Below are 23,090 nucleotides of genomic sequence, written 5' to 3' on the forward strand. Positions count from 1 at the left end.
CAAAGGCAAAGTTGTAAGCCAATTACAAATATTTTACAACTCACTTAGGTACCGGGGGAACATGCAAAAAGACGGGGGGGGCTTCACATAAACCGCTTGGGATATTTATTGGACAGCCATTAAAACAAAGCTTTAAAATAAATGCACACACTACAGTTGAACTGTACGCTAAAGCTGCTGCTTAACAAACTAAAAAAAAGGGATAAATGCAGGTAAACAAAAAAGTAGTTAAACGGAAAGCCAGCCATGTGCGCCAGGAGCTTAAAGTAATCGAGGAGCCGCTCAGAGCAGCTTTCCTCCTATAAATGCACATTTCGGGGATGGGCGGCGGCACATGGCAAATGCTCCAGAACAAAACGGATTGTCGTACAATTTACAAAATTATATATGTCTAGATAAATGCATCGGGTAACAGCCTTATCCGTGGGAGTTAGCGTTTTTCGAGTCTCAGGCAGGCTAGTGCAGCAGGAAGAGGGCCGGCTGCTCCAAGTACTGCTTCCACACGTTCGAGAAACTGGCCATGGTCACGCCGTCGATAACGCGATGGTCGGCGGACCAGCTCACGCTCATTATATACGCCTTGACCACCTCATCCTTGTCATTGAAACGGGGCACCGCCTTGGTCCTTCCCATCGCACCGATGGCCACCTGGGGCGCCATAATGCAGGGGTGCGTGTAAGTGCCACCAATCTGAAAGATTTGCCACATCATTAGCATGTTCGCCACACACTTAGTAACTAATACTCACAACTCCGATGTTGGACAGCGAGAAAGTGCCGTCAGCAAAGTCCGCTGGGGACAGGGAGCCAGTGCGTCCGCGCTCCACCAGTGCGTTCAGCTCCTTGGCTATCTCGATGATGTTCTTCGCCTGGCAGTTCTTGATGTTTGGGACCACCAGACCATGCGGCGTATCGATAGCCACGCTGATGTTGTGGGCACCCTTAAAGATCAGCGATTCGCTGGCTAAGTCCAGGGAGCTGTTAATAATGGGATACTTGGAAAGCGCAACGCTGGCGGCCTTAATGCAAAACGGCATGAACGTGAGTTTAGGGACGCCATTCTCTTTGGCCACCGCCTGGAGTTGGCTGCGGAATTGCACCAGCTGGGTCATGTCAATCTCATCGCTATACGCAAAGTGCGGAATTTTCTAAGGGGAAAGAAGTCAATGGTTATTTGATAAAGATGCTGTAGCTTTAGAAGCACTTACCAGGGATTTAGTCATCGATTTAAGCATGGCCTTACGCACTCCCTTAAGCACCTCTACGCGATCAGCGGGCACTGAAATAGGAGCAGAAGCAGCGGGTGCAGAAGAAGCCTCTGGCTTATTGGTCGCCAGTGTGGGATGTGGCACATTTGTACCCGGAGGCACCTGTCCTAGGAACTCCAGGATATCACCCTTGAGCACACGACCATTCTTGCCCGTCGCCGGCACCTTGGCGAGATCCAACTGGTGTTCCTTGGCCAGGCGACGTACAGATGGCGTAGCGGGAGTGATCACACGACCGCCAGTGGACGTGGCGGCTGCTCCAATTAGTTTCTCCCGCGCCGTTTCGCTAGCAGAACTTTCGGAGGATGCAGAGGAGGAGGATGAGTCCTCTGCGTCATCGCCCTCCTCATCTAGCACATCAAAATCCACCAGAGGCTTGCCAACCAAGGCAATCTCATCAATGTTGTGGTAAATCTTGGTTATCTTGCCATCATAGCGACTGGTGATGGTCACCGAAGCCTTGTCCGATTGCACCTCGCAGAGATTGTCGAACTGCTCCACAGTGTCGCCCACCTTCACGAACCACTCCTTGACGGTCACCTCGCGAATGCCCTCCCCGATGTCGCTGAGGTTAAAGGAGACCGACTTATCCAGACTGGAGGTCACATGCAGGCTGCGTCTCAACTACAAGGAAAAAGGATATTTAAAGATGGCTTATTAGTTTCTTTAATGAAGGTAAAATGTATTAAAATTATTTCAAATTGGCTGTACACTTCCGAATTTATTTTCCTAAGAGTAAACTGACTATCCTGGAATTCTTATTATAATTATGAAACTGCGTTATACTACATCGTTTTTTTAACGTTTTCTTTATATTCTTAAATAATTATTGTAATCAACAAATAATAAATGTAATAAGATAAAATGTGGTTTACTTACAAGATCTATTTAAATATTTCAGGGCGATACATATAAATTCAAATATTTACAGTCTATATATAAATAGATACATTTATAAATGCTTTAAAAAATCACTTTTTTATTAATGCTATAGCACAATATTACTAATATATTTATATTTATGAATATTTTATCTTTATGATCCGATTGTCACTAAATGTATGGTTGATCTGCTTTTTATAGAATAATACTGTAGATCTGCATAAAAAAGTGGAAAATATTTTAGAGCATTGATACTTTTTTGGACAACTTGGGGAATTAACTTTTGGGCAAATTTCTATAACCGATGATCTTTGATCTACTTTTTTTCCCGTGTAACGAAAAACAAATTGCTCCGATTAGAGGAGCGTTAAGATAGTTCTTCCCTCTCGCTCGCTCTGGGTGTTTGTGATATTACGTAACGGGTGGTGTTATTTTAGTTTTGCCATGGATTGGCGGTCGTTTTCCTGATTATCTTACCGTCGCCTGGCGGGAAATGCAGTTCCTGAGCAGCCAACAGGTAGCGCCATTGCGGAGCAGGTGTGTTGCCATTTAGCGGGACTTTGGGGCCTGGAAATGCACGGGAAATGGCGCGGGTCGGTTTGGATAGTAGGATTTAGCCTTATGCGATCGCGCAGGTGTGTTTGTGCTGGCAGAAACATATGATTCCGGCTGGAGGTGAACCATTAAGGTAACTATCGATACAAGCTGCAAGATCATCTGGAAAAAATAATTGGAAAATAAATAAACAAATTAAGTTCAATTTTTAGTTAATATACGAGTTCTTCAAAATATACATATGCATATATTTTTAAATTAATTTTTAGTTGGGTAGTGAATGCTTAACTATGTATTAAAGTCATAATCTGTGAAGTTTTTAAATACTTGTGTCTATATTTAAGAGTTTTAAAATTATCATCTAACAAAATATTACCTAAGCTGTTGAACATATTGAACATATTAAACTATCGTTAAAAGTGCCCACCACTACGGATCCAGCTGATCGTACATGTGCCCGCCGGCGTTTACCAACACTGACATCAAAACAACGTGAAAATTTCAACAGCATTAAAATGGTGAGTCTGTGGTAAATAATCATTAAAATGATAGTTAAATCAAAGTTTGAATCTCTAAAAATAACAGACGAATCTGCGCAAAGAGCTGGAGAAATGCAAGCACCCGAACAGCCGGAAAACCAAGGCGCTGGGCAAAAAAGCACGTCGTCAGAACAACAAGCACAAAGTTCGGCTGGGTCATGCAATCAAAAGCAACCTCACGGGCGAGAAATTGAGCTGGTTTCTGGCGCAAATCGGTGAGGAACGCACCGAGCCTCTCAGTCCACAGGAGCTGGAGGATCTGATTGAGCTGTACTTCACCCGATTCGACGAGGAGCTGGAGCAGATCAACCTGAAGCAATCGATTGGCAAACATCGGGCTAATCAGCATGCCGCCCGCAAGGATGTGATCACCATGACGCTGGAAAAGGAGCGCAACGAATACCGCACCGGCGGCCTGGAACTGGTCAACCTCTGCGATCCGCTCAAGTTCAAAATGCTGCGCGATTGGGACGGCAGTGCGCTGAGTGTGCAGCACCTGAAACTCGACCTGGTCTCGCACAACATGCTGCAGCGGCTCAAGGGGCAGTCCGGGAATAAGGAAACGCCCAGCGAGCAAATGGAAACATAAAATAAATAAGAAAAACATAATCATTTGTTGACATTTGCATTTGGCTGTTTTGCAGCACTGCCTGTTATCGATTGGCCACAGCTGTTGTGTTTGGCAGGGTTGTCATGCTGTTCTTCGTTGAAGAACACGTGACAAGCTATAGATATCGGGAGTGGTTTCAAATTCATCATTTTATATTATTTCTTGTATTTTATTTGATTTACTTTTGTGAACAAATTTGTAACCTCAAACTAAAAAAATGTATTCTATGTTTTTTTACAATGATTTTTCGTTTTCTTGTGTAATTTTTTTTATGCGACTGCATAAACCTAAATTCCATTTAATTTCTAAATTCTCAACGCTCTAGTATTTGTTTAAAATGACAAAGTAATAGTTCTCAAAACAAACATAGAAACAGTATTTTTAAGCTATTTCTCACAGTTTTTAAATCTTCCTTTTGTTGAGAGACTCAAATTTATTTGATAAATTTTAAATTAAAAAACGACACTCTTTATGGTAGCTTTACCGATACCTGCAAGCATCTCGATATCTGTCAGCCACTTGACAACCCTGTTCGGTGAACTTGAATTTAGTTATTTTTGTGTGCGGCCGATAAACGGAATTGTGGTGAAATATCCGTCTCGAAACGTGAGTTTTATTATATAAACAAACGTGAGGCGTTCAGTAACGCCCGGATTATTGATACCCAGCAGTTTTTGAACAAACCCCCACTGAAGAATGGGCAACAGCGCGTCCCAGGGAGTCGCGGCTCCCAGTGTTTCGGCCGCCCAGCCGGTGGCCCCCGCATCCTCATCCGGAACCGCATCCGGCGAGAAGCCCAAGTGCAAGGCCTGTTGCGCCTGTCCGGAGACCAAGAGGGCACGTGACGCCTGGTGAGTGTGCAACACCTCCTTCCTCGCAACCAATGACGCAACCATATAACTCCAATTCCCAATCTCCTCCAGCATTGTGGAAAACGGCGAGGAGAACTGCTCCGCACTCATCGAGGCGCACAAGAAGTGCATGCGCGATGCCGGCTTCAATATCTAGACGCCCCGGATGAGGCGGCCTTTAGGGTACTTACTAGTCCTGCAGACCCCCAGTTCAACACCCGGATACCCAGCCCCTTCCACTGTTTGTTTTTGTTGCATCTCAAGCTAATTATAGAACTAACTTAATTGAAAGCCAAACGATTTGTAATTTTCTTGTTCGAGGATGGTGCGTAGTTCCTTTTGAGTAGTTTTCCAAATAATGTGATCCTAAATTGTTCAGGAAGTGTTTCAGATTTAAACGTCGATTTTTGCTGAGTGCTAAGCTAATTTTAGAGCTAAATGACTGGAAACATTTGGTCAAATCATGTTTATTGGTAGCTCTTTCATTTAATCTGCAGTGACGATGCAAATAATGCTTAGATAGTCATTACTTGACGAGTTTTTTTGCATATATAACCAAAAGAAACCCTTAAAACTTGATAGCCAATAAATTTGCATTAGTTAAGGTAGTAAGGCTCAATATCTAGATGGCAGAATCTTAATTTATTGTTCTTTGTGTGCCAATGTATAGCTACAATTTCGTGTTCTATAAATCAGTGCACTAAATTAGATCCCTACAAGCTTATTTGAAACCGATTCTCAATTAAAAATTCAAGCAATTTAATCAAAATGGAACAATTTTGGGTTTTCCTCTTTCTAAATATATACCCCAGCTTACCGTACCTCGATCCAAACTTGAAAAAATAAGATATTGGGACTAGTGTTTATTTAGATAAAGCTTAGGGTGCGCAGGGCGACAATGGCGGCCATGTAGAAGGTGATTAGGAGCATGGTGGCGAAGGCCAGAATCCTCGAGGGCTGCGGCACCGGATAAACGGCGTAGACCAAAGTGTGAATAATCCTGGCCACGGAAGCCACACGGAACAGATTGCAGGCCACATTGGCATTCGGATTGGTGCTGATATAAATCAAGGACATAATAAAGTACGGCAGGATGTTCTCCATGTCATTGCGATGGGCTCTAAAAGGTGGACAAAATATAAGGAGTTAAAGTAGTGGACAATATCCTTAATACAGTCGAACTTCTTTTAACAAAACCCAAGTACATGTTCTATTCTCTTGTTAATTGTTAAGCATTATTTTAAGTGCTTTAAATTGTGAGCATAGCCTCACTTAAGTAGTCGATAACAATGCCTAATACTATTATAGTAATTTAAGGCCATCCATCAAGTAATTTAAGAGTAATTGACGGAAGAAATTTTTACGAAATGGTTCCTAATGCTTTGAAATCAATAGCCTACCTTCTAACCCGTTCCACATGCGGATCATCGAATTGCACTTCCAGATTCTTGAAGAACAGATCCTCCTGATTGGGGAAGATCTATATAAGCGAGAAACAACCATTTTTAGAATCCGGCCAAACAGGTTAAGCGAATTAATCTAAAGTTATCGCAATGACTTGTGGCTATTATTTATACCTTGCGTCGCAGTGCCAGCGGTACGAGTGCCAGCAGCTGTGAATGGAATGGCGGAATGATGGTGACCTTTGAGCAAGTGCAGCGACATAAAGAGATTTATATATGTATAGCCTACCTTGTACCGGAAACGCTGCACGGCCGTTAGCAAGGACATCAGGAGCATCTTAACCACCAGCACCGTGGCCCAGAAGAGATAGCAGCAAAAGACGGGATTCTCCAGGTTGAACATATCGCCGGGCGATGTCATCATCTGCTGGCTGGCATTATTTGCTGGGGCCGACATGTCGGATGCTAAATGTATGTGCGTTCGCTTTGAGCCGACTTCGACAAATGATAAAGCCGCACTCAGCTCAATGTAGAGATCATAAACATGCGGCCAAACTGGTTACGAATTGCGTCGAAACGAATCTAAGGTGCTGTGCAGCAATGGTACGGGTAATATTTAATCTCCTTTACCGACTTGCGGTAGCTATACTGTACACAAGGCTGTGGTACTCTACAGGTCTACTTCCTAATATTAATATTTAAATTTATATTTTATATGATATTAATGGTGTTGAGTAAAAAAAATCTAAGTTACTTCTCCAAACTTTAATCTAGTAACTATTATATTTATCAAAAAATTGTTAATTAATTATAGTTGAATTGCAAAATTATATCACCTCAATATATATAGAACAGTTAAAACGACCTAAAGAAACAACAGAGAACATTTATTTCCATTATTTGCTTTGAAATAAGTAACTAACTTTGTACCTAGCCTTTTAACTTGACATCACTGGTGCTGAATCTGCGAAATGGTGAGTAGTTCTGACTAAGTGGGGGTCACTAGTAGTCTAAATGTACTTGATACAGCACATGAGTACGTAGCCCGCCTCGAAGCAGGTGATGGCGAAGGTGGTGAAGAAGGCCAGGGCTCTGGCTGGTTGCGGAACCGGGATTAGTGCGTAGACCACCGTGTGGAGCAGCCGGGCACTTGCTCCGATGCGGATGAGCAGACGGGCGGTCAGGGGATTCGGTCCGCTGGCCACATAGACCAGCGACATTAGAAGGAATGGCAGAACGTTCTCCAGATCGTTGCGATGGGCCCTGCAAAAATGCCAAGAGCTTAAAAACTTATACATAGAAATGGTTAAACGATTTCGTTGTTATTTATAAGTTAAATAATAGGAACAAGCACTATCTTTTTCAAGATTAGATGGAATTATTTTTCGACTGCTTTAAAGTGGACGACCGCGAATTCTTCAGCTTTTATACATATACATACATATCTAAAAGTTTAAAAAATGCAAGGAACCTAAAACCTTACACATAGAAATAGAAACAATGTGTTATTTTCAAGTTAAAAATAAGACAAGCACTATCTTTTTCAAGATTAGATGGAATTATTTTTCGACTGCTTTAAAGTGGACGACCGCGAATTCTTCAGCTCTTAATCAATGAGTTTAAATTAATTTCTAGAAAAGTTGATAATTATAACAACATACATATCTAAAAGTTAAAAAAATGCAAGGAACCTTAAACCTTACACATAGAAATAGAAATAATGTGTTATTTTCAAGTTAAAAATAAGACAAGCAGTATCTTTTTCAAGATTAGATGGATTAGATGTTCGTCAAAAGTCCACGATTTTCCACGATGGGGGTAAATGTCCACGTGGACATAGTAAAAATTTAATTTTAACTTTTATGTTATTTATTCCACTTTTAAATTTACTATTAAAGTTCTATTTATTTACCATTTTTAAAAATCTCTATAAATATCATTTTTAATAAAAAAAAAAATTTTCAATGAAAAAGTCCACGTGGACAAAATGGGGGGGGCGGGTTAGTTAAAAATCCACGATTGTCCACGAGGGGGGGGAAGGGGTGGTCCACGTGGTTTGTGGACGACCACTAAGTAAAATAATAAGAACAAACACTATCTTTTTCAAGATTATATGGAATTATTTTTTGTATGCTTCAATGTTGACGACCGCGAATTCTTCAGCCTTACCTTTTTCTTTAGCTACGTTTTTTGGGTGTTGATATATGCATAAAATGTTAGGCATATACTTTTTTCAACCCGAAATGGATATTATAGACAATTTTTCACTTACCTTCGCACCCGCTCCACATTGGGATCTCCGAACCGAACCTCCGGACTGCGGCTGATTCGCAAATCCTCCGGATTGGCATAGGTCTTGGTTTTCATCCGCTGGCGGGCCGTGAGTAGCGACATTAGAAGCATCTTGAAAACCAGCAGACTGGTCCAGAACATATAGCAGCCCATCACGGGATTCGATTTACTGAGCAGCACCAGCCGGAAGGCGGCGGCGGTGGGCGTGGCGTCAGTGGGTCCGTTATCCATGGCGAAAGTTCCGTTACCGTCGACCGTTCGCAGGTGAGTGCGTGGCCCAGGTGGCAAATTGGCGCAGGAGGCACAACAGGTGGAGCAGTTCCCTCAACTGACCTCATTTCCACCTCATAATAACTCAATAATTTATTGGAAATATTCCGCTTCAGCCCCGTTTTTGGGCTATTTCTAGCGGTCTTTAAGTGCATTTCGCGAATTTATAATTTATCAAAAATAATAGGCCTTCCAATAATCGATTCGTATTAGGTCAAAAACCTATTTTCGTTAAAGAGAATAACTTTTGCCTTGACTAAATGACGTTTCTAACTTTTTTGTGAACGGCAGTACACGTAGTGACGAAGCGCACCAGGAGAGTGTGCGAAGGCCACTATATGTAGTTGTGTTCTCATTGAAGATACGCGTCGAATGACAGTGATTCAAAGTAAAGATTTTGGGGGACTTTTCAAAATAAACTTTTTCTTTCTTACAATTCATCTATATACCATACTTTAAGGAACAAGAAAAGAAGAACAATAATTTAAAGACACTAATAGTCTCTTTAAAAACTTTTGATATAAAAAAAAGAACACCTCTTAACGAGTTAAAATAAATAGTGACGATCGCACCTTTAACATACAAAAACTTTTTTTTTTTACCTCGTTAAAAAATGTTTTTGTTTGATTAAGCTTGGCAACATTATTATAGAAATGGCGTGCTTTAATTCCCGAAAACATTTAAATTTAACGACTACGTAATCATTGCACAAGATAACCAAATAACCTCAGCGACTTGCGTTTGCTACTTATCGACAATGTTTAAGGTTTCTTTATTTATTGAAAAACATACATTTCAGTTCATTTTAAACGTTTACTTCAACAAGTTATATACAGCTGCGGCAACAAAAATAGCACCAGTGTGTAGGCATTTCTTCTTTGTGCTACAGAATGGTAATTTTTTGCAATATTTTTATTCTGTTTGTAAGGGTAAGTAGGGTTACATATCTATTAACTAAAATAAAAGTGGTTACGCCCACAATACGGATGGTTTTTAAAATTTCGATACATTTATCAAAAAAGTAGCAAAGTTATGCGGCAACAAAAATAGCACCACTTAAATAAAAAACTTAAAAAACTTAAAAATAACGCGATTTGAAAATTTTTTTTGATTGAAATGTATGATTTCATACACCTTAAGGTAAAAAAATATTGTTCTAAAGCTTGGGCTGCAACAACAACAACAACAACGACCGACCTTGACGTCACTAGACACCAGAATCTTCCCTTGGCAAAATTGTTGTCTGGCTCTTTCAAAATAGCTCGAGGGCAGTTTTTTTTCTTCGGTTTTGCATTAAAAACATAGTTTTTAACATTTCTGCAAAGATTTTCGATGTGTTTTAGTTCTGGGGCTTGTAAGGTCCCCATTATACCATTTAGCTTAAGGGTTTTAAAACTTTGTACGACTTTCTGACTGATTTTTTTTGGGTTATAACCGTGGTAAAGCTTCGGAAATAAATTAGTTTTGTATTACGAATAAAATTGCATCACAATTTCTGAGCTATCAAGGTGAACATGTTGATCCTGTATGGGTTTACATTATGATATGGTACCAACATTATAGTACGAGAATATGCCCATACCATTATACTTGCTTCACCATTATTATTCTTTGCAAATGTGAAATGGGGACTCAATTTTGGATATGTAGGTTACCTGATGTGAATTTAAAGTCTTTTTCATCTAAACATGAGCAATTTTCAGCCGCCAGACCATATAAGAGTGTTCCTTTTATTGTGGGCCTTATTTAAAACTCGCCCTTCAAATTCACCCATGCTCTGCAGTCTAGGGAGATTTTTTTTTTGGACGTCAAGCGCATAATTGATTTTTATGTACATTATATCCAACTTTTTATGTACTTACAAATATTAAAAAAAAAAAAGCGACTTGATAGGCGCCTAAAACGGGACCTACTTGCATTCATGCAAATGACTTTTTAACAGTTATGGGGTCATTGCGGCTTTCGTACTGCGTGCTATTCTTTTGTGTTCTTGTTTTAGGTAACTACTAATCATTATTTTAAAGAATTCAACGATTCAACTTAACTTATCTTTTGCATTGCCTTTATAAATTAGCTTTTTAAATGTCCTTCTATCTGTATCATTACAGCGCGCTAAATGACCCATTGGGAACACTATTTTATGCATTATTTTACCAATTCACTTAGTAGTACTTATTCTTAATACAACAAAACGAAAAACAGCCAACAAATCTGAGCAAATGAAGTTTTATACCCAAAAACCGTTAATAGTGCTATTTTTGTTGCCGCATAATTATGCTACTTTTTTCATAAATCTATCGAAGTTTTAAAAACCATTCGCATTACGCCCACAACCATTTTTACTTTAGTTAAACGATATGTAAACCTACTTACCCTTACACACAGAAGAAAAATATTGCAAAAAATGACCATTTTGTACACAAATAAAAATTGCCCACACTTTGGTGCTATTTTTGTTGCCGCAACTGTACATTCAAAATGCAGAGACTAGCATTATGTTTTATTTCTTACTTAATTGTTCAAGATTTGGTTGGATCGTTGGCCGCGCACTGGGGTACTGGTTCTTCAGTGTGTCTGCTAACCGACGCGCCAAGTCAGTGCAGCTCCTTTTGCCTGGCAGCACTGCATCCATTCTTCAAGTGCATTGAAGAACACCATTACGAGGGAAGATTTCGAGGCGAAACTAGACCTAAAACTTAAGACGATAAAATCTGAAATTCTAGGAGAACTCCAGTTGCTGCTGAAAAAGCAGGATGTCAAACTGGAGGCTTTCCTGAGCAAAGTAGAAAAGAAACAAGAAATAATTCCTCCGAGGTTCGAAAGAATTGGCCCAACGTTCTTTTACATAGAAGAGAGTGCTAATATACAATATAATGAAGCAGAATCCACCTGTAAGAAAAAAGGCGGCCATATTATGAGTTTCGAATACAGAACTGAAGTAAAAACCATTGGAGCGCATCTTAAAAATGACTCGATCGTTTGGGCTGGTAGAGGATTCTGGAGGATGCGTCCCCGGGAACAAGATTTGTCAGTTTGCTTTTTATTAGGTAACAGTCGGATCTTTTTGGAAGACTGTCAGAAAAAAGCTGGGTTTATTTGCCAATTACAGAATGCAGTATAAGCAAATAACTTGCATCTTATTTTTCATATAATTGTATATACATGTTTTATTAAAATACTTGCAATATAAATAACACTGTGTAACAAAATGAGTCCCATTTATTAGCGGAAATCTTGTAATCTTGGAAAAATTCAGTTTTAAGACGAACGGATTGTTGGCAACTCTTTATCTTTTCAGCCCCGAACTCGGAAAAAACGTTTGTATTTCTTTTAACGGAGTTTTTAACGTTGTTATAAGCAAAAATCTGCTATCATAACAATAGAAGTGCCACAACCCTTCATATTTTATTTGCTTTGTTGATATTCATCTAAAATGTTCTGAATGAACTGATAAGAAAAAATTAAATTTGCATTTTTTTAAATTGAATTATCAAAAAACAAAAAAAAAACCATTGGACTTAAAATGACACATATGCAAGTCTCGAAATGCGTAAATTTAAAACTACAGTTTATGAAAAAAAAAATAATACTTTTTCCATTGAGCCAGTGTCAGTTAGCGACTACACCCACCTTGCCTAGCGAATTTATATACTGAAATATAGATGGCGGTGACTTGATGCCTTCAAAGTTAGATGACGCTAGTAGACTTGAAATAAATTCAATATTTTTACAAATACATCGAATAATGAGGGTTATTTAAATACATAAATTAAATTCTCAGTGCAAATATTAAGTTAAGAAGCTAAATTAACTTTACAAACTTTGTCTTAAAGCAATCGAAAAAATCAAAGTTATTTTAATCTATTAAGGTCTCGTGAAGGCAAACTAAGAGAATTATATCTTATATCTTATTATAATTTATTGGAGTGCATTTTTTGAAGTGTCTGCACTTTTAAAGACTTTAATTAATTCAGTTTATTTTTCATTCAAGTCAGTAGTTACCTATAACACTAATTTAATATGATATTTTAATATTTTGTTAAAGTAAGTATTTCATCCAAGTAAGTATTTACTTATGTCACTTGGAATTAAATGGCAATTTAATATTTTATTAAAACCAATGCCGGAGAAACGGAAGCAGACCGATAGGAAAAGAAAGAGAGCTAGCATTTCACGCTTTCAATGCGTGGGGGGCAACTATATTATCACTATCAGCTCGTGTACAAAAACCACAGAAATCATTAAAATATATATACAAATACCCATGTGCGTATGTTTGTACCGTCTTTGGTTTGTCAGCGTCTTTCAGCCAGACGAAAATGAATTGAAACGAGGCAATTCGCCGTCTGATTAGATGTCTGCCGCATAATGGAGACCCACTCAAACTCGGAACCGAGCTGATGTGATCCCCGAACTGGAGCTTGAAATAATGGCATATATCCAATTTCATTGGGATAAATATCCAGTAGTATGGTTACGTAAGATCGGTCCTAAGTAAATAGCGTTGGCGACAGGGAAGTTTCGCATATGATTTTGTAAACAGTTATTTTTTGTATATTCTTTTTGTATACTAAATTTGGTAAAGATTTCTTATCAAATAGTCAAGTACCTTGGGTTCTAGTCATTAAGTGTTTATTTACAGATATTATAGATGTATTTAAACGGGGTTTCCAGTAAATTGCTAGTGTTGAAAACAAAGAAGGGGTATTTTCCTTATTTTTGTGGGGCCGTCAAAACAAGTTTGAACCTCTTTGTACAAATATACTCATTTATCTATAAGCAATGACGTATTTGCGAGAGTTGGTCTTTGGTCGCGTCTAAATTTAGTCAAAGAGTTCTTTTTGACTCTGGTTCGCCTTCTATATTCGTTTATTTTTTTTGTTTTTTTGAATTTTATGAAACACACGCTCCAGCACCGGCATCGAATTTTCTCAGTCGGAGTCGGCGTCATCGGACGACGACGACATCACGTAAACCGTCCAAAGTCCAAACCGCCAGACCACTTTTTGTGGTGTCGTCGTTCTTGTTCCTTCCAGTCTTCTGTGGGTTTTTGCCCCATGACGAATTGGGTTTAATACACGTAGTCGAACATAGCAGACATGTCCCAGTACCCCCGATTTCGGTTTGCCCCTCTTCTAAAATGCTTGAATATTTTTAAACCGATTGTTGTGCAACTCAGTCGGGGGGCCTGTTTATATGTGTAATATGAATATCCTAGGGGAGCTTCAAAGAAAAACTTGTACTCTCATTACTTCAGTTTATTCTTTAGAAATTCTGTGTTTACTTAATTCATTAAAACGTAAGATCCAATAACAAATTTCATTAGTATTAACGGTGTTAAATGTATGTTGCATCAGAGTTAGCTAAAGAGACTTTGGATTTTTTTTAGTCGGAAATAAACGTCGACTCTGGTGAGTCGATCTATTCAAAATTTTCGCCTTAAAAGGTCGACAGCCTCCCTCTGGTCGATCTCTGCCGCTACACGTACAGTGCACAACACAAAAGAAAAGCAAAACTGTATTGTATCGATTGTTGGTATAAATTTATGTCTGGCTAAAAATTGGAATTATAAAAATCATAGACTCTACTGGAATGTATATCTGGCCGATTTCAATGACTCTCAGAATTTTAATCGCTTCTGGATTTGGACTCTCCAGTAATTTGAACCCGTGTGTCACTAGATTGCGATAAGAATGGCGAACTTTGTTTAATAAGTGGCTTAAAGGCTTATACCTCATAACGATAGCCGGCGACAATTATAAAACAAGGGCATTAAATGAATGAAGCAGAGAATAAAAAAGTATTCAAAACCCCCTTATCAGTGAAGTACAATCCATCTAGAAAGCAGAGCGAAAAAGGGAAATAAAAACTTAATATAATCAGCAAGCGACTCATTCGCCTTTCACAAGTACATATGTATATAGAAGAACCCACTCACGCCGCTGATTCAAAGTCCGTCTATATGTCATCGTTACCTGAATGTTTCCTCCTTCTATATATAGATCATGCCTAGGCCTCTAAAATGGTGCTGTAGATGCCCGAAGTTACAATCTGTCCAAAATCCAATGGAATTTTATGCTCGACCATTCGGGAAAATACCCACAGACGAACACTCTTTGGGTTCAGATAACGGACGACAATATGTATGTACTTATATATACCTATATACACAGAGTGTACTGGGGCCTATCGAGCCTATAGTATACGGTCTGGGGCTTGTCTACGTGCGTCCAACTTGTAATCAGCTCTACATCCAGCTCTCGAGCGGATTATTCCAATTTGATTCGATCTCTTTTGATGTGAAATGTATGTTAAATTATGTTTAAAAACTGAGGAAATCGGAAATTAAGAAATACAAAACTTTAGTCTTTTACTTTCCTCGATCTTTGTGATTCCCAAATCTATATTCCAAAGAAAATACTCTTTAAAATTTTCATCGTTTAACTTTTTACCTTCATCAAGCCCTACATTTCTGAACTGGTTATAGTATAGAATTGCTAGGTAACATTTTCGTAATACCCCCAACAATATTTACTCCCTTTTCTAGTAATTTTCGTTATCTGGTAGCGAAATCAGTTTACCAAACGTGGTTGAAGTGATTTACTCTGTTTAATGTAATGTCGAGATATCACGATTTCAAAGTCCGCACACCCATAACTACCAGTAACTATAAACAATATGGCTGGAATCGGTTACATTGGTTTATTTACGTCTGAAATCGCGATTGGCACCCCAACCAGACCAAGTAGCGATAAGCCCACCACCTGATCTAAGTTACAACATAAACAAATTGTGACGAAAGTCCCGGACTTTGGATTACGGTTCACACAGTAGTAGCCTTCCCAACTCGAGGGCCTGGTTAATATGCGCACTTATGGTCGGGGCGATCGTCTGGCGGTTTAAGCCTTATCGGACAGACATAATTACCTTATATAGCGCATAATTTTTCGGGGCATTAACCCGTTTTGCTAATGTACATATTCTGAATGTTTTTGGGGTTTTAAAAGAAGTAGAATTTTTTATTTTTTGTGAATTTTCTTTTATATATTTACTTTAAGTAATAAAGCAGTACACTTTTTAGTGGGATTCGAAGAAATGGATAATGGTATTTTGTTGTGGAATTTGCATAGATCAATGCTTTCTATCAATATTTACAATTTTGAACCCGGCTTTTATACAGACTATCTTTTTCCAAACCATTCCTGAGATTCCATGTTAAAGGATACATAGCAACTAAGTACTGGAGACCCAATCACAGCCAATCTGGGGGTTTTGATTTTGGGTTTCAGGTGTTAAAGAAGGGGTCGGGCACGTTTCGCTTGTAGTTCTCGTAATTTGTTTTCGTTTTGTCACACACCGGACTTTGGAATGCCAAGCGAATTACACAGCATTCGGCGAATATTACGTAGAGTGTAGAATCTGGGTGTGTGAATGTGCAGTGGCGTATTATCGATGCGGTGGCAGGGTTCAAAGGTCGCACGAAGCACTTGCGTGGTGGTGCCCATTGCCCATTGATAATAGCAGTGCCCCCACACACAAAAATACAAATATACATTTGTCCATACATTTATTGGAATGTACTTCAATCTAAACTTTGTTTGCGCCCGACACTGCGTATTAATTAATCTAGTTGTCAAGCATGGCGAACAAACATAGGCGCTGTCTCTTTTTCCCCAAATCTTTTTCTTTCTCTGCCTTCGAAGAATTCTACCCCACGAAGGATAACCAATAAGTCTTGAATTATATTTTATTTCACAAAAAACTTAAGAATCATTTTTAAACAATATGTACAAAGGTTCTTCAAGTTAAGTTAAGTTTTGATTCATTTTTAAAGTATTATTATTTTTTTAAATAGCCTTGAAAAATTATACATTTGCAGTTATTTATAATTCCCACATTAGTATGACTTAAAACTAAATTTAGTTTTTAATTTCTAACATTTTATACCCCATGTGTACTGGCACAAAAGCTGAAATACTAACAGTTATTCATATCATCTATAATAATTATATGAGAGCCATAATCTGAAATCTCTCGCTGCTTTGGCGCTCTGCCCCAAATGCCTATCTGGGAAGTGCTACCAGTACAGCTATTTTCACTCCAAATTCTTAGATCAAATAATTGGAAAACAGAAGTGTACACTCTGGGAGATATTAATAAAAACTAATATCTGATTGTGCTTTAAAAGTTTATCTTTAAGTAAAGATGGTTTTAAATGTGGTGAAACTGTAAGTAATCTTTGTATATATGCATGTAGGAAATTAAGTTATAAACAGAATACTCCTTACCCTAACCCATACTTAGTTTTTGTAATTTTAAATCTTGCTAAAAATTAAATGAAATATTTTTTAACAAAGTCTTTGCAGTGTTCTTTGGTATTGAAATTGCATGCTCTCATTTAATAGTAGAGTAACATAAATTTATTAAAAAACACGACTTCAAAGGGCGCAGAAATGTTCTTTGTGTGATAAACTATATTGTGTAAAACACTCTATTAAACTAGGCTTGAAAAACGTGAAAGCTTGATTGCTTTGCTTGAACCCATATGTACATATGCAAGGCCCTTGATGACTTCAAATGGACTTAACTTGAAAATCAATTTTTTTAGCGATATAGAAATAGTAATTTAATATTAAAACATATATGATTAACTATTCTTATTATAGTTCATTTGGTTTTTTCACGTATTTACACACTTCAATAAGATTTATAAAGCCGAGTTAAGAAACCCTATATTTTAAGCTTGCTGCTGAGCTGTGTAACTATTTTTTTGTGTAACACACCATTTTAAAACAAGAAACAATTTTGGTTGGACATTATAAGCCGAAAAAACTGCAGCTTTCTAGCTATTTTTGACGCACGATGCTTAGCTATTGCTAGCCAGCGAGGGCATCTCTGGCGCTCTCAGCTTTTTCGCTGCTCGGCGCTGGCAACACTGGCGGCACCACTCGCTCATATAATAAACCAGCCGCGCAGCTCGCAAATCAGTCAGAGTGTCCCAGCGAACAGACGTGTGCAGACGTGCCAAAAAGTGCCAAGAAGAGTGCTCCAAGAACACAAACACACAGAGACATACATACCGCATATACCATATATGTACCAATACCCCCGCACGCACCACAAGCTGTTTTTTTGTTCGTGAAAGAAAAGAAACGAGGAGAAAAGAAAAGTGCGGTGGCAAGCGAAAGAGCTTGATAGGGAGACCAAGAGAGGGGCAAAAGAAAGAAAAAGTGAAACAAGAAACGAAAGGAAAAAAGAAAAAAGATCATGGCCAGTGCAGAGCAGAAACACGCCACCGCCGGGAACGGAACGGCCGGCAATGGAACGGTGAACGAGGTGGAACAGCCCAAGGATGCCAAGGACCTGCTGCCGCACCTCGAGTCCCTCGAGAGGATCATCAAGCTGCCGGTGGTGAATGCCGCCTGGGACAAATCGCAGGATGTCTATGGCAAAGTAAAAGGTGAGTGTGAGTGTGAGTGCACATAAAAAGAAGTTAAAAAAAAAAAAAAAATATCGGACATGTCCGAGTGCATTGAACTCGCGCGAGTGCCGTTACTTTGCCCCGCCAAACGGCACATATGCATAGGAAATAGAGAACAAAAGAGAGGGGGTACAACAACAAATGCAGCGCACATATGCAATCGAAACCGAAACCGTTGCTTTTGACTTCGTTTCGCCATTTTAATTCGAATTCGAAACACAGCAACTCTGCTTTTTTTTTGTTGTTTTTAATTGGCCAGAAATTAAGCTCAATTGATATTAATTTATTGCCGGTCGTTCAATAGTCGAAATCACAGTGACAACAACAACAACAACCATGACCTAGCAACAAAAAAAAGCACCGGCACTTTGCCCTCGTGACGCGTAGCGTTCAAAGTTCGTTCGAAATTTACATAATAATAAAAAAACACTTAGCGAAAAAAAATGCGAAAGAGAGAGGGGGGCAACAGAAAAGGCTGCAATAGCAGAGGCGCCCGGCCGCAAAAGGGGGCTCGTTTTGTTGCCAGGAAAGCAAAGCAGACCCAATGGCCACGCCACTGGCTCTGCAAGAGATGACAGCTATGCCGCTAGAAGTTCGCTAAATTAGCTTTGTAGCTAGTTTACCCCCAAAATGAAAAGCTGCCTTTTATGTCTTAAAAAAGTTTCAAAATCAAAGTTTAGGCCAAACATTTTCAAATATATATTTCTATATGACTAGAAATATAATTAGTAGAATGGTTTAAATTATAGGTAAACAATAGCTTACAGTTTATATAAGCTTAATATTGGGTAAGATGTAAACTTCTTAGTTCATTTTAATATGACATTTAGTTTTCGCTGTTGAATAGTTTCTGCATAATTTCTTAAATTGTTTTTGAAGTCATTTCACTTTTTCCCCCCTTTTTTCATAACTTTGCTGGCTTAGTAATACAATAACGTTTATCCGCCTTAAAAACACTAGATTTGGCTAGAAACTAACTTTAGTGGGCAGCACTGGTGCTATGGCGCTTTCTGGGGCCCCAACAACAACAGCAACAACTGTAGTTGGACTTTCGACTTGTTTGTGATATTTCGCAGTGGTTGTTGTTGCTGCAGTCGCTGGGATTGGAATTGGAATTGGATGATGTGTTTGCCGAGTGACGAACTATCAAAGTCTAAACTCGCGGGCCCAGACAGATAGAAGAGGGGTCCAAGGGGCCCCTGGGGATCGTGAACTGCGCAGTTGCTTATCAGACAGAAATTCTATTATTATTATTATTACTGTTGCAAATGATAAGCGGACTCCCTGTACTTTTGTCACACTTTGGGGATTACTATTTTCTAGAACATCTAGAAATTTCGGAATTAAATAATCTCTGGTTAAATTAGATTTGTCATATAATTTTTGATTGCCTGTACTTTTTACGCATTTGTGGGGGTTACTATATTGTAGGACACCTAGAAATTTCGGTATGATTTGATCTCTAGGTCAATTACATTTATTATAAAATTGTTGATATATGAAAGTGTGTTAAATAGGGACAGAATTCTACAACAATATAACGTTAAAATATACTGTTTTCTTATTGAATTATTATATTATTATTATATCATACCATTTATTCTTTTTTAAGGCAAAAATCGTGTCTTTGAATGGGCTTTAACGGCGGCCGAGGATTGTGTGACGCGAGCGGTGACAACGGCGGCTCCATTCGTCACCAAACTGGACCGACCCATCGCCTATGTGGACCAAACCCTGGTCAAGGGCATCGACAAGCTGGAGGTTAAGGCCCCGATCATCAAGGACACACCGCAGGAGATCTACAACCAGGCCAAGAGCAAGGTGATCGACGTGGTGCAGCCGCACCTGGAGCGCGTGGTCAAGTTCAAGGCCGCCGGCCAGCAGAAGGCCGCCTCGCTGAAGGATCTCGCCTGGCAGAAGGCCAACGAGGTGCTGGCCACCCAGTACGGCAGCTTGGCGGTCAACGGAGTGGACACCACCACGGCGCTGGCCGAGCGCCTCTTGGAATACTATTTCCCTAAGTGCGAGTCCGATGTGGAGGAGGATAATGGTGAGTGTTGCAGTGAAATCTCTACCAATAGTAGGTTACAACAAGGGTTTTTCCTATTATATTTTTCCTTGAAGAATCATAAGCAGTTTAATTTAAATTTTAAGATTATTGGCCTCTAAGTAAAAAAAAAACTTAAGCAAAGCAAGTAACTTATTTGTAAACTTTTTTTTTATTTCCAATAAGTTTTAATATTGATTTCATCAGATCATCCGTAAACATGACTAAAACTTATTAAGATAATTGGCCTTACTACAAAATTAAATGTCTTATTAAACTCTTAAAACAAATTATTACATTCATTTTCTAAATGCTTGCTAAAAACTTACTTCTGCCAGTACTTACTTTAAAGAAAATAGTACCAAAGTTGTTTACTTAACTCAAAGGACCGACTTAAGTTTTAAGGAAAGTTCCTATGTTTATTCGGCAAAACATTAGTAGAATATTCTAGCTGAGTTTTATTTAAAAACCTTGGATGGGGAAGAACATTATTTATTGGCTTCCTTCCATTTCCATCTGTTGGCCCAAAAGTTGAATTTGCTTGTTTGTCTTCTGCTGGCCGCACTTTTTTTTGCGCGGTGTGTAAACAAAATGCTAAATATAAATCGTAAATATTTTTAATTCTCAGATGATAAACAAAATGCCGTCGTGCAGAATGGCAAGAGTACTGAAAATGACAGTAAGTTCCCGAACCCCGATTCGATCTTTTGTTCGTTTGATCGTCTGTTTGTTTGTCTACCACTAACACACCGTCTAATAAGCATAAAAATAGCAAGTAAATAAAAACGCATGAAAACTAATCAAGCATGGCAATAATTTCACACATAAAAACAGAACAAAAAGGGGATATTATTACATATACAGAAATATTTACGATTTCGAGTTGAGGGATAAATGTTGATTAGCCTGCGAAACCTTAAAACCCGATCCTGATCCTGGTCCTGGCCCCCTAACTTTAATTAACCCACCCCCTTCTCCAAAAAAGTGCCACTAATTTTCTAAATTAATCTCTCTCTATCTCTCTTTCTCTATGCCATTTGTTAGTTGTTGTTATTGGGGAGAGCTACGACCAGGATCACGATCAAGAGATTGATGATAGATTCTTAGTGGCCGCCTCGACGGTTTTTCTGTCCATGTCCCTGAAAATCATAACCGAAATTGTTGAGTACGTTAGAAGAAATCCAGAGATCATAGGCATTATCGATAGGGAACTCAACAAGTTTATGGTAAGCACACACAAGCCACACAGTCACTCTACTCTTACTAACTAAAGACCTGTTTATAACACATAACAAACATAACTACCTAAAACTGCAACTGGCTAACACATGTTGATGGTGACTTTTTTCTTCTTGCTTGTAGTGCCAGTTCCCGCCAGCGAGGATCCAGTCCTACACACAGTACAGACGGTTGGACGGCTATCCAACAAGATATCCCGTCGCGTCTATCGAAATGTCTCCCGACAGATCAAGCAGGTCCAGAAGGGCAACATCAACGACTATCTGAGCTCCCTGATAGCCGCCCTAAAGTTGCACCAGTACATTAACTTTATCAACTCGTCGATGGGCACGAATGTGGAGCAGTCGGGCAGCAACACCGACACCTGTTCGCCATTTGGAACCACCACCTCGAGCACCACCACGTCCAGCAGCAACACCACCAGCTCCAACACGGCGGTTGTGGCCAAGCCCCAAGTGGCCAAGAGCAAACCGGCGGCGGCGGCGGTGGTGTCGTCTCAGTAGTGGAAAAACAGCAGCCCATCTACAACTATATCTTTAGCTAGATATCATCCTTTTTCACACACGCTCAAGAGCCCCCCCCACCCACACCGCCCATTTTATAATGTATTTTATAATTTCGTTTTTTTTTGCGTAACTATTTTTTTTCTGATTGAGTACTATCCGCCTATACAAGTAGTACTCCCCATAGAGGATCATCAAATGTGGATATGGTTTTTCAAACACCACCAACCGCCCCCACAGAAAAAACCCCGCCCCCTGCGTAACCTGCTTTGTACATATTTATTTGAAGTATAGCCCTCCCCAACCTAGTTGTAAGATATAGTAGTCGCAGAGATCGGGAGTAAGAAGAGAGCGTTTTTTTTCGTCAATTTTAGCTGTGCTAAAGTGCCACGCATGCATTGAATAATACATAATATATACACACCTATATATGCTTAATATATACACATATATATATATATAATATATTGATATATATATAAAGAAACGTACGCACACGTTGGCATAGTGCGGTTTAGCTATACGTATACGTAATCTAATACCTAATGCTATTTCTATCTCTATTTAATTTCCATTGTACGCTCGCTGGGAGCCCAACCAGATGATGTCTAATTGCTAATGAAAATGAATTATGCCTAATATATATATTATACATATATATATATATATATATATATATACATAACACAACAACAAACACACACACACACTTGTATGGAGACCTAGCCATAATGTTTGCTCTAAACAACTAGATTGATAATATTAAATATTAATAAAAAGAACCAACGCAAAACTGGAACAAGAACAAGAAAATTGCCAACGAATTTCTTTCAATTGTTTCTGCCACTTGAGGAAAGCGAACGATAAGCGGAGGAGCGTTATGTGCAGGTTCTACCGGCGTATCTGATTAGGCGTCTTATCGAGACGGCACTCCCAGGTCCGCTGATTTATATAGAGTTCAGTGTAGAGTTCAGTCCCCGTAATTGCCGAAGCGCTGCAGGGAATTTATGGAGCACTCGTTGTCCAGATAAGGCCCCTACTTTCATGTGTCTACGAACATGTGATATTAAAGTGCGTTTTGCAGCTATCAAATCTGCTCGGAATCGGAATTCGCGGGTTTTCCAGCTTAAAATAATATGTTAGGGTAATGG

The 23,090-nt window shown here is 39.1% G+C and overlaps 6 protein-coding genes and 1 long non-coding RNA gene across 13 annotated transcripts; 4 read left to right on the plus strand and 3 right to left on the minus strand.

The window, feature by feature from the left end:
• Positions 1-82: 82 nt before the first annotated feature.
• Positions 83-2,806, minus strand: Dbct (Dihydrolipoamide branched chain transacylase E2). Its single transcript, XM_017068777.4, has 4 exons — positions 2,627-2,806; positions 1,208-1,891; positions 749-1,147; positions 83-690 (listed from the first exon to the last, which is right to left on the minus strand). The coding sequence occupies exons 1-4, from the start codon at positions 2,696-2,698 to the stop codon at positions 457-459; spliced, it is 1,389 nt and encodes a 462-aa protein (XP_016924266.2). The 5' UTR covers positions 2,699-2,806; the 3' UTR covers positions 83-456.
• Positions 2,807-3,124: 318 nt separating this feature from the next.
• On the plus strand, positions 3,125-3,852 carry LOC108005477 (translation machinery-associated protein 16 homolog). Its single transcript, XM_017068778.2, has 2 exons — positions 3,125-3,222; positions 3,290-3,852. Exons 1-2 carry the CDS (start codon positions 3,220-3,222, stop codon positions 3,830-3,832), a joined length of 546 nt encoding a protein of 181 aa, XP_016924267.1. The 5' UTR covers positions 3,125-3,219; the 3' UTR covers positions 3,833-3,852.
• A 456-nt stretch (positions 3,853-4,308) lies between these two features.
• Positions 4,309-5,001, plus strand: Cox17 (Cytochrome c oxidase copper chaperone COX17). Of its 2 annotated transcripts, none has more exons than XM_017068773.4 (3): positions 4,309-4,459; positions 4,525-4,704; positions 4,777-5,001. In XM_017068773.4, the coding sequence occupies exons 2-3, from the start codon at positions 4,550-4,552 to the stop codon at positions 4,859-4,861; spliced, it is 240 nt and encodes a 79-aa protein (XP_016924262.1). In that variant the 5' UTR covers positions 4,309-4,459; positions 4,525-4,549; the 3' UTR covers positions 4,862-5,001. The 2 variants fall into 2 exon arrangements, with proteins under 2 accessions (XP_016924262.1, XP_016924263.1); XM_017068774.4 differs by having other exon boundaries at positions 4,375-4,459; positions 4,522-4,704.
• A 553-nt stretch (positions 5,002-5,554) lies between these two features.
• On the minus strand, positions 5,555-6,688 carry LOC108005471 (microsomal glutathione S-transferase 1). 2 transcript variants are annotated; one of them, XM_017068770.3, is made up of 4 exons: positions 6,397-6,682; positions 6,282-6,317; positions 6,105-6,184; positions 5,555-5,824 (listed from the first exon to the last, which is right to left on the minus strand). In XM_017068770.3, the coding sequence occupies exons 1-4, from the start codon at positions 6,562-6,564 to the stop codon at positions 5,572-5,574; spliced, it is 537 nt and encodes a 178-aa protein (XP_016924259.1). In that variant the 5' UTR covers positions 6,565-6,682; the 3' UTR covers positions 5,555-5,571. The 2 variants fall into 2 exon arrangements, with proteins under 2 accessions (XP_016924259.1, XP_016924260.1); XM_017068771.3 differs by lacking the exon at positions 6,282-6,317 and having other exon boundaries at positions 6,397-6,688.
• A 122-nt stretch (positions 6,689-6,810) lies between these two features.
• On the minus strand, positions 6,811-8,666 carry LOC108005472 (microsomal glutathione S-transferase 1). Of its 2 annotated transcripts, XR_005014930.3 has the most exons (3): positions 8,380-8,666; positions 7,038-7,370; positions 6,811-6,972 (listed from the first exon to the last, which is right to left on the minus strand). XR_005014930.3 is itself a non-coding variant. In XM_036821080.3 (2 exons), exons 1-2 carry the CDS (start codon positions 8,628-8,630, stop codon positions 7,118-7,120), a joined length of 504 nt encoding a protein of 167 aa, XP_036676975.1. In that variant the 5' UTR covers positions 8,631-8,666; the 3' UTR covers positions 6,974-7,117. The 2 variants fall into 2 exon arrangements, 1 of the variants encoding a protein (XP_036676975.1); XM_036821080.3 differs by lacking the exon at positions 6,811-6,972 and having other exon boundaries at positions 6,974-7,370.
• Positions 8,667-8,961: 295 nt separating this feature from the next.
• LOC139353496 (uncharacterized) lies at positions 8,962-11,878 on the plus strand. Its single transcript, XR_011604800.1, has 2 exons — positions 8,962-9,494; positions 11,194-11,878. It is a non-coding gene; the product is annotated as an uncharacterized lncRNA (long non-coding RNA).
• A 5,774-nt stretch (positions 11,879-17,652) lies between these two features.
• Lsd-2 (Lipid storage droplet-2) lies at positions 17,653-22,752 on the plus strand. 4 transcript variants are annotated; one of them, XM_036821011.3, is made up of 5 exons: positions 17,653-18,129; positions 19,763-20,200; positions 20,826-20,876; positions 21,242-21,423; positions 21,560-22,752. In XM_036821011.3, the coding sequence occupies exons 1-5, from the start codon at positions 17,937-17,939 to the stop codon at positions 21,701-21,703; spliced, it is 1,008 nt and encodes a 335-aa protein (XP_036676906.1). In that variant the 5' UTR covers positions 17,653-17,936; the 3' UTR covers positions 21,704-22,752. The 4 variants fall into 4 exon arrangements, with proteins under 4 accessions (XP_036676906.1, XP_036676904.1, XP_036676907.1 ...); XM_036821009.3 differs by lacking the exon at positions 21,242-21,423; XM_036821012.3 differs by lacking the exon at positions 20,826-20,876.
• The last annotated feature ends 338 nt before the right edge of the window (positions 22,753-23,090 follow it).

The sequence above is a fragment of the Drosophila suzukii genome, chromosome X (assembly GCF_043229965.1).
Source record: "Drosophila suzukii chromosome X, CBGP_Dsuzu_IsoJpt1.0, whole genome shotgun sequence".
Classification (NCBI taxonomy): Eukaryota; Metazoa; Arthropoda; class Insecta; order Diptera; family Drosophilidae; genus Drosophila; species Drosophila suzukii.

What these genes read in the sequence shown, in the direction of transcription:
- LOC108005471 (XM_017068770.3), bottom strand. Translation starts at nt 6,564, where the DNA reads ATGTCGGCCCCAGCAAATAATGCCAGCCAGCAGATGATGACATCGCCC. An exon ending in TGCAGCGTTTCCGGTACAAG is followed by an intron (nt 6,318 to 6,396) that starts GTAGGCTATACA and finishes TTCCATTCACAG; the next exon opens with CTGCTGGCACTCGTACCGCT. An exon ending in CGCTGGCACTGCGACGCAAG is followed by an intron (nt 6,185 to 6,281) that starts GTATAAATAATA and finishes TCGCTTATATAG; the next exon opens with ATCTTCCCCAATCAGGAGGA.
- Lsd-2 (XM_036821009.3), top strand. Translation starts at nt 17,937, where the DNA reads ATGGCCAGTGCAGAGCAGAAACACGCCACCGCCGGGAACGGAACGGCC. An exon ending in CGATGTGGAGGAGGATAATG is followed by an intron (nt 20,201 to 20,825) that starts GTGAGTGTTGCA and finishes TTTAATTCTCAG; the next exon opens with ATGATAAACAAAATGCCGTC. An exon ending in CAAGAGTACTGAAAATGACA is followed by an intron (nt 20,877 to 21,559) that starts GTAAGTTCCCGA and finishes TCTTGCTTGTAG; the next exon opens with TGCCAGTTCCCGCCAGCGAG.
- LOC108005472 (XM_036821080.3), bottom strand. Translation starts at nt 8,630, where the DNA reads ATGGATAACGGACCCACTGACGCCACGCCCACCGCCGCCGCCTTCCGG. An exon ending in AATGTGGAGCGGGTGCGAAG is followed by an intron (nt 7,371 to 8,379) that starts GTAAGTGAAAAA and finishes GCATTTTTGCAG; the next exon opens with GGCCCATCGCAACGATCTGG.
- Dbct (XM_017068777.4), bottom strand. Translation starts at nt 2,698, where the DNA reads ATGGCAACACACCTGCTCCGCAATGGCGCTACCTGTTGGCTGCTCAGG. An exon ending in GCATTTCCCGCCAGGCGACG is followed by an intron (nt 1,892 to 2,626) that starts GTAAGATAATCA and finishes TTTTCCTTGTAG; the next exon opens with TTGAGACGCAGCCTGCATGT. An exon ending in CGCTGTCCAACATCGGAGTT is followed by an intron (nt 691 to 748) that starts GTGAGTATTAGT and finishes CAAATCTTTCAG; the next exon opens with ATTGGTGGCACTTACACGCA.
- Cox17 (XM_017068773.4), top strand. Translation starts at nt 4,550, where the DNA reads ATGGGCAACAGCGCGTCCCAGGGAGTCGCGGCTCCCAGTGTTTCGGCC. An exon ending in AAGAGGGCACGTGACGCCTG is followed by an intron (nt 4,705 to 4,776) that starts GTGAGTGTGCAA and finishes AATCTCCTCCAG; the next exon opens with CATTGTGGAAAACGGCGAGG.